We start from the raw sequence: 8,986 nt of genomic DNA, 5'->3' as shown, positions 1-8,986 counted from the left end.
GCTCAGGTGAAATCTGCCTGAGTCCCGTCATCAGGTGCTTCTTGCTCTGCAGCTGTCAGGCCAGGTTGGGTGCGTCTGGACTGTCCAGGTCCGAAGGCTCCTGAGGATGACAGGAGGGGGTTAGAGTTTATCTGGAAACATGAATGCTCTTTAGACTTGATGTGAGGTCTCCTTTCTGAGCCAGAGCCCACATTAAGAAGCTCATTCAGGGAATTATCCACCTCACCTTCTCAGATGCCAAGGGTCGGAAAAGTGCAGCCTGTGGGGCCGGCGCACCTTACCAGGGTCCCCAAACCTCCAGCAGCCCGAACGTGTACAGAAGGGTTCATTTCGCTTCCTCCCCGAGAGTTTGGGTGTAGTCCCGATGGCCAAGTGCCATGGAGCCCACCTTTCTCGGGTCCATCGGTTCTCCTTGTCTTTAACTCCAAACCTCTCCTTGGGCCAGCTGATTCACTGACCGACGTCCCCTTCCATTTGGGTGTGTCGGGGGAAGGCCCAGATGAGAGGCGGAGCCAAACCTATCCCCAACCTGTGCTATGCCTCCCCAGAAGCAGACCCGCGGCGAGGGCGGGAGCTAGTTGTTCTCGCTGAGAGCGACGCCCACCGCCGGGAAGCTGCGGGAGACTTGAGGTGGGAGCCTTGCGCTCTGGAGTCCGCGTTCAGGACCCGCCCCCGCGCGCTGAGGACCCGCCCCCGGGACCCACCCCGCCAGCCGAGGTACCGCCTCCTGGTCCCGCCCCGCAAGCCAAGGGCCCGTCTTCCGGGCCCTGCACCGAGCGTCGAGGACACTCCCCGGCCTCTGCCCCACTCACCGAGGGCTCTCCCTTAGCCCCGCCCCCCACGCGCCGAGGGCCCGCCTCTCCGCCCTGCCTCGTCCCGTCCGCATAGAAGCCCCTCCTTCGGCCACGCCCCTATACGCCAAGGGCCCGCCTCCCGGCCCAGCCCTTCTAGGCTCCGCCCCACGCACAGAGGGTCCGCCCTTGTCCCCGCCCCCAAGCGTCTAAGATCCGCCCCCCGGCCCGCCCAGTGTCCTGGAGCCGCGGCCGCTGTGGCTCGGGCGCTGCGCGTCCTCCGCCGTCCTGGCTCCCGGCCGCGCCGCAGCTGCCGATCGTTTAACCCTTCGCGTCCAGCTCGGCTCCTCCGCGCCTCCCGTGGGCGCGCCCGCCGAGAAAGGCCGCCGCCGCCGGTAAGTCGGACCGGCGCCTTCGGCCGCCAGGCGAAGCCGAGGTAACCGGGGCGTCTCCTCTTGGGGGTCCGCGAGCGGCGGGTGCGTCCTCCCCGGGTGCACAGGGTTCGGGCGGCGCCTTGGAGGCGGGCCCGGTGTGCAGGTGGCTCCCCCGAGCTCGGCCGGGGCCCGCCGGCGTTCACTGCTGCAGTGCGGGGGCGGCCCTAGCGAGGCCTCTAGTGGGCGTGGGCTCCGGCCCCGGCCCCCCAAGGGGCAGCCCGGGAGGCTGAGCGGGGTCCCCTCCCAGTTCCCCCGGCTCCCTGCAGCGAAGGAAGAGCGGCCGGGCCCGGCGCGGCCTCTCGTCCAGCAGGTGGAGGTCAGGTGGGTCACGGCCCGGCCGCCCCTCACCGCGGCCGGCGGATGCCGAAGCCGCGGCTTTGTTTGCTCGCGGTCCTGGTCGGGGAGCAGGGCTAGGGATCGAGACCTTTATAAGATGAAGGCTTTCCTGTTAAGGGAAGACCCCCCCAAGTCTTCCCGACTGTCCGCAGGAGAAGGGATCCCAGCCGCAGTGCGCGCTCAGCCGCCTGGCCCCTCCGTCTTGCAGGATTGCCAGCTGCTGCCTTCCTGGATGGTCTTTTACCAACTCAGTGCCGCTGCTTATGGAGTCTGTTACCCTCAGGTGTTTCCCTAACCTGGGACAGCTGTCCTACACTTGGGAGAATCTTTGCAGGATATTTTGGTAAGGCAGTGGAGGCGCTCCTCTCCCCCCAGAGCCTTCTCCCATTATGTGTCTTACATTTTTGCCACCTCAATTTAATTACCACTCTGAAAGACCCGATTCAAAATCATGTGCCCTACAGTTGATTAAACCACTTGCAGATGAGTGTTTCTGTGCTGTGATTAAGGATCATTATCTACTGATAAGTGTTCTGGCTCATGGAAGGGTGACTCTGACACTTTTCACTCACCTATGTTTTCATCTAACTCAGAAACGGTCCTTCGTGTAAACATCTTTAATACTAACTTCTTTTGGATCTAGACAGTTGATTTTTCACTCAAACTTGTTTTCCCTAAGAAATTAAGAATGGTTAAGGTGAGAGATTCCCAGCTGACATTTTCCATTTTCTGGAGGATTCGTCTGGTCTGATACACTTGTTTATACGACTACTCCTTTGGGTGTAATTGTTAGGAGGCTGTAGAACTCTATCAGTCTTACTGAGCTATTGAGTCTCTCACAGAAAAGGTATCCAGAGTAGATTGCAAAATCATTGTCAAAAGAGCTCTATAAGGGCTGCACTATTAATTTTACCTGTAGCTTAATGTAGTCGAGGCTCTGTGGCACCTGGCTGGCCTGAGCTGGAGTCCTAATTCCACCAGTTGCTTGCTATGTGACCCCAGCAATTTTCTGGAGGGCCTGATTCCCAGTATCCTCATCTGGAGGCTGATAATACCCATCTCTTAGGACTCTTGTGTGTTGCATGAGAGAAATACATGCAGAAATGATAGATTTGCCAAGCCCCCCCCCCAGAAGACTCGCTTACTATCATAGTATCAAGTGCCCCATATTTTGAAATAAAAGAGCTTGCATATTTCCAAACTTCTCACCAGTGCTGTTAGTTACGTTGAATAGTACTTTCTTCTTATAACCAACCATAACATTGAACTGCTCCAGTTACCTGCTCTTACCTGGCTGACGCCTTCCTAACCATGAGCAGTGGTACCCCTTTGCCACCTCCCCTCCTAAACACATGTTATCGCTGACCAGGCTCTCTTCCTGCTAACAAGCTCCCACACCTGTGGACTTTGAGGACGTCTCTGCTGGTGGCTGGGCTTCCTCTGCACTTCTTGCCAGCATCACTCTGTTACATCAGCCCACCCTCCGTCACTGTGCCACATTAAATTGAAATTACGTGTTTAGGTATTTCCTCTTTTATTAGGCTCTGAACTGTGAGAGTAGAACCCTGCCTTGTTCATGTTTCTTTCTCCAGTGCATAGACACCTAATACAGTGAGCAGCCTGCATGGAGTATTGCAGTGGTTCAGAGACACAGGATTTCAGACCTGTACATTTCCTGGAATTAAAAAAAAACAACAAAAACTTATGGACTGTTGGGATGTACTAAAGTCTTATCTCTTTACTTGGCAAAACAAACTACACCTCTCATTACCATCCTTGATATTTTCAAAAAGTATGAAGGCTATTATTTCAGAAAAAGGGACAGGCCTTTCCAAGAATGAGCAGGCAGTCTTACTGTGTGCCTATGCATAGCACAGTATATTTTTGCAGAGAGGCCCAGCATGTGCAAAGGCTCTGTGGTAGAATGAGTTGTCTTAGGACAAGCAGAGTGCCTTGAGGAGAGTCAGGTGGAGCCCTGTAGGCCACAGAGTGGGGTGGGGGGAGTGTGGACTTACTGTAGGCTAAATGGGAAGAGTTTAAACATGGTGGGGAAGTGCTTTATGTTTTAAGAGGACTTGGAGTGCTGTGTGAAAGTACACTGGAGAGGGGCAAGAGTGAAGGAGAACCCTTAGGAAGCTTCTGCAGGTTTGCAGGAGAAAGGTGGCTTGCACAGTGGAGAGTCCACGGGTATTTTGGAAGAAGAGCCAACAGGACTTGGGTTGAGTGTGACAGGTGAAGAGAAGGAAGAGTCCAGGACGATGCTGAAGTTCCCATAGATGGCGGGGCCACTTTCTGAGGAAAAGAAGACGAGAAGGAGCAGGTTGAGCAGATAGAATCAAGAGTAGAGGGTTTTTTAACACGAAAGCAACTTAAATGTCCATTGACAGATGAATGTATAAAGAAGATATGGTGTATATGCACGCAATGGAATATTACGCAGCCATAGAAAAGAATGAAATAATGCCATCTTTAGCAACGTGGATGGACCTAGAGATTATCATACTAAGTGAAGTAAGTCAGAAAGAGACAAATACTATATGATATCACTTCTATGTGGAACCTAAAGTATGACACAAATGAACGTATCTACGAAACAGAAACAGACTCACAGACATAGAGAACAGACTTGTGGTTGCCAAGGAGGAGGGGAGGTAGGGGAGGGATGGGGTGGGAGTTTGGGATTAGCAGATGCAAACTATTATATATAGAATGGATAAACAATAAGGTCCTACTGTATAACACAGGGAACTATATTCCATATCCTGTAATAAACTATATTAGAAAAGAAAAAACAAAGAGGGTTTTTCAAAAACAGTGTTATTGAGGTATAATTTACAGACCATAAAATTCATTCATTGAAATATACTGTTCAGTGAGTTTTAGTAAATTTACAGAGGTGTGCAGACATCACCATAATCCAATTTTAGCACATTTCCATTACCCCCCAAAAGAACCCTTGTGCCCATTTGCAGATACTCCCCTGTTCGTACTCCCCACCCTAGGCAACCACTATCTAATCTACTTGCATCTCTACAGATTAGCCTGTTCTGGGCATTTCATATAGATGGAATCATACAGTATGTGGCCTTTTATGACTGGCTTCTTCCACTAAGCTTGCATTTTCCAGGTTCATCCACCCTGTCACATGTTTCAGGACTGTTCCTTCTCATCGCTGAATAGCGTGCCATCGTGTGGCTAGACCACGTTTTGTTGATGGACACTCGAGTGTCTAGTTTGGGATGCACCTGGTTTGAGACACGCGTGCCATATCCGGGTGGAGAAGTCAAGGAAACATTTGCATGAATTTGGGCCTTGGAGGGGGAGGTCCGGGAGGTTATAAATCTGTGGGTCATGAGCATGAAGGTGGTATTTGTTAGTTAAAGGAATGGAGAGATTATTGAGGGGAGAGAGAGAGAGAGAAGGCCCCAGCTTGGTGCCTGGGAATGCCAGCATTTGGCAGTCGTGTAGAGGAGGATGGGCCTGCCGAGAAGGTACAGCAGAGATGTCGGTGGGCCAGAGGAGTGTGGGCAGACAGGAGGCTGTTTGGAGAAGGAGGAATTGGCCTGCTGCACAGTCCTCCTGAGAGGTGAATGAGGAAACAGGGTCCACTGACGTTGGCAACTGGAAAGTTGTGTTGGCCTTAAGAAGACCGCAATGGGCCCAGAGCAATCGAATGTGAAGTAGAAGATATCATGGGAGTCTTACAGCCTCACTGTGGCCAGTAAATGAAAGATTGAGGCTTAAACATCATGTTGTCCCTGCAGTTCAGTTTCTTCCGTCTGTGATATCTGGCTTTTTATTTGACGGACTACATGCAGCTTGGTGAGCCAACTAACGCCAACTCAGGGGATTTAATCATGTCACCATTGCTCCGTATTTCTCCTTTCAGACCACGTACTAGTGAGATAGTACTTAGGTTCATAAATCAAACAGGATCGTGTTTGGTTGTGAGTACCAGAAAACTTGATTGAGCGGCGGCTTAAACAAATTAGCTCTTATGTGCAGAAAACAGTAAGTCCAGGGGCAGAGTGTCCAGGGTTGGTATGGCACCTTCTTAAAGCCATCTGGGGCCTCAACTGCTCTGTCCTTCCACTTATGCAGGGAAGTCATGCCTTAAAGATGGCTCTTTCCTCGTGGTTGCAAGATGTGGCTTCAGCTCCAACATCAAACCTTTGTTTCAGGCAGAAAGAAGGGGAAAGGTGGAGGACAACAGGCCAGAAGAGTCCCCCACCAGCAGCTTCTATTTGTCCAGCACTGTCATATGGCCACCTAGCTGTAAGGGAGGCTGGGAACTATAGTGCCGCCCTGAGCAAAATGAGGGTTCTCCTAGTGTGGAAAAGGGGGCAAGGAATTTGGTGTGGGTGCCTGCCACACTTTAAATAGATCTTAATCAGATGAAGACTAAAGAAGGGAGGCAAGTGGAAACCCTAAGGCATCACTTTTGAGAAAACATTGGAGTATGGAGCTTGGCGACAAGTCAAGGGAACGATTCGACATTTCCACGCCTTGTGGAGTGCTTTTCAGAGCTGTAACTTGTTTGAATAGACTGATGGCTTGACCTTCCTTTTTTTTTTTTTGAAATGAAGGAGTAAAAACAAAACTTAAGCATGTATTTCTATACGTTATAATGTATAAATGGTGGATGTTTTCAAAAAGGCAAATCTGCAGCATCTCATGTTGTTTCCTTTTGTCACACTGGGGATGAGAAGAAAAGAAAATGGTTGCTGTTGGCATCGGGCTCGGGTCGTCGATGTCTCAGGCTTTGCAGTAGCTGCAGTGATTCATATATAACGAATGCATCTAGCCACAGAAAAAAAAAAAAAAAAGAAAGAATCCATCAAAGAATATACAAGGGCCAGAATAAAATGATGACTGCTTGGGCCCTGGTGTGACACACCTCCGTGCAGACTGCTCACCCAGGGGCATAGAGCTGTCGGGGGCCTGGCAGATAATTGGCACTTAGTAAATGAACAGACACGCAGTGGGTTTCTGACACCACTGCTGTCAGACGCTTCACCCTTAGGTCCTTTTTTTCCTCCTGGTTTTCTTGTAGAATATTTCCAATCCTCTCTCCGAGTCTAGTTGTAGAGGATTGGATTGCTAAACCAACTGTTCAGTTGAGACCATAGATCTGCTTCTCCTTAGGTTTTGTAAATGCCCTATGCTGGGGGCGATCGCCTGCGTTGAGAATTACCCGTCAGCAACAACATGCAGTTAGCCACTTTGTGACTTTGCTCCCAGAATTCCTTTTGTCCACTGAGTGGAACCCTAGCCTTTTACTTCTTTCTGCTCTGTCCATTTGTCTCCCTCAGAGTCCAGGAGGGCCGGAACCGTTTATCTTTTATCTACCATTGTGCCTGGCTCAGCAGCCTTGCTAAATATTTGAGTTGGATCGCCCAGCACGTTTGTGCGTAGGAACGTTTGTGGCCGTGTGTCCTCTGGGACTCTGGGCTGGGAAAGCTTTTCATCCTCAAAGAGCTGCCTCATTTGTTTATTCACTGATTCCCTCTTAGATACCTTCTCTGCTGTGAGAATGGATCCAGAAGAGCAGGAGCTATCGAATGATTACAGATACAGAAATTACTCTTCTGTGATCGAAAAGGCTTTAAGAAATTTTGAGTCCTCCAGCGAATGGGCGGATCTCATATCCTCACTGGGCAAGCTCAACAAGGTATGCGGGGCAGGGAGTGTTTGGATTGCAGGGAGGTGGGGACACAGCTGTCCTTTTATTATTTCAAGGACTTGTCTTTTTAATATTACACTACACGCTGATTACAGCCATTAGATAAGAAGAAACACCCATAATTCTGTCACGCAGAGTTACCCACTATTTACCTATTGGTGTACGTACCTCCCCTTTCAGCCCTTTTTGTCTGAGCATAGACGTGTAGTGTGGATATAGTCAATAGAACAGCTGAACAGTCTGTTTTCTCAACAATATTTAGGTCTGAACAAGAGAAATTGATAAATTATCCAGTGATTCAAAGATGAATTGTCCTTCGTGTACTGCTTAGGATTTTTATGGCTTTTTCTTCTCCAGTCTACTCTTTTCACCATTTTACTGCAGACTGGTAACTCCTAGAAGAATAAAGGATGAAATAATTACGGAAATCTGCCCAGAAATTGTGCATGTGTTTGGACAAGGGAAAAGGGGTTGCGTCTGAGAAAACCAAAACTGTTCGCCTGGGGGCTTGAGCTCGTGTTCTGTGTATGGGGACCATTGTATTGTTCCATCCTGCCCAGAAGGAGGGTGACACAGTGATGCCCAAACACTCAGGTAACCACTGTGACCTGTAGGAAGAAGATAGCTGGGCTCGAAGAGGCTGTGCCTGGCTCCGTTACTGTCTGGCCAGGGCTCCTGGCTGTGATACCTGACTTTGGAGCCCGAGTGCCATATGGGAGCTGGGAGATGCCCAGCCTAGTCTGGGAGGTCCCCATTCCCCAGGTAACACACACCAGGCGACTCTGACAAACCTCGCTAAAGAGAAAGAATTTGTCCGTTTACCTCTTCAAGGGACCAGGGTAGGGGGAGTGAGAATGTGAGCAGCCTGACCACGGGGGCAGCGCCTGGGCAGCCGTCCAGCACCAACTGCCTGCAAGCAGCTATCAGCACCCACAGATGGCAGAGAGGAGATAGGCAGTTATTACAGGCAGTGGCCGGGAAACTGTACGGTCTCTGCAAAGTGTATTTACAACATGTGAACATCGCGGCTGGTGCTGGCTGGGGTGGAGACGTGTAATAAAACAGCAAATAAGAGCTTGAGAGTGCTTTGGCTGTAGAGCTCTGACTCAGGACTTTTTCTAGCTGAAGATAACATTCACTGTCTTAAACGAGGGTGGGTTGCCTTTTCAGGGGAAAGCGAGAAGCCCTGGAATGGGACTTGGACAGATTCGGGTTCTTCTAGATGTTTCTCTGTTTCAGTACTTGACTCTCCTGGAATCTGAAAACAACGTACTTGGGCTTCCCTGGTGGCGCAGTGGTTGAGAGTGCGCCTGCCGATGCAGGGGACACGGGTTCGTGCCCCAGTCCGGGAAGATCCCACATGCCGCGGAGCGGCTGGGCCCGTGAGCCATGGCCGCTGAGCCTGCGCGTCCGGAGCCTTTGCTCCGCAATGGGTGAAGCCACAGCAGTGAGAGGCCTGCGTACCTCAAAAAAAAAAAAAAAAAAGTTAAAACAACGTACTTTTGGGGAGAGGGGGGTGTGTTCATTATTTTTTTGTTGAGTTAAAATTCATGTAACATAAAATTTACTGTTCAGCCATTTTAAAGTGTACGGTTAAATGGCTTTTAGTACAATCATGATGTTGTGCAGCCATCACCACTATCTAGTTCTAGGACATGTTCACCACCCCAAAGGAAACCCTCTCCGTTACTCCGCTTCCCCTGTCCCTGTCCACCACTAATCTACTTCCTGTGTCTATGAGT

The 8,986-nt window shown here is 50.3% G+C and overlaps 1 protein-coding gene across 8 annotated transcripts in view; it reads left to right on the top strand.

The window, feature by feature from the left end:
* Positions 1-874: 874 nt before the first annotated feature.
* Positions 875-8,986, top strand: part of DOP1B (DOP1 leucine zipper like protein B) — a 107,642-nt gene continuing 99,530 nt past the window's right edge. For all 8 annotated transcript variants that reach the window (XR_014015876.1, XM_081234477.1, XM_081234474.1 and 5 more), the window contains exons 1-2: positions 875-1,186; positions 7,075-7,232. Coding sequence is in view for 7 of the 8 variants with exons in the window: in XM_081234477.1 (XP_081090603.1) it covers positions 7,095-7,232 (138 nt within the window). In the remaining variant the exon portion in view is untranslated. The remainder of the gene's footprint in view (positions 1,187-7,074; positions 7,233-8,986) is intronic.

The sequence above is a fragment of the Mesoplodon bidens genome, assembly GCF_964165515.1.
Source record: "Mesoplodon bidens genome assembly, chromosome: 5".
NCBI classification, from domain to species: domain Eukaryota; kingdom Metazoa; phylum Chordata; class Mammalia; order Artiodactyla; family Ziphiidae; genus Mesoplodon; species Mesoplodon bidens.
Note: the sequence above shows the minus strand (reverse complement) of the source record. Positions and strands in the feature narration are given on the sequence as shown.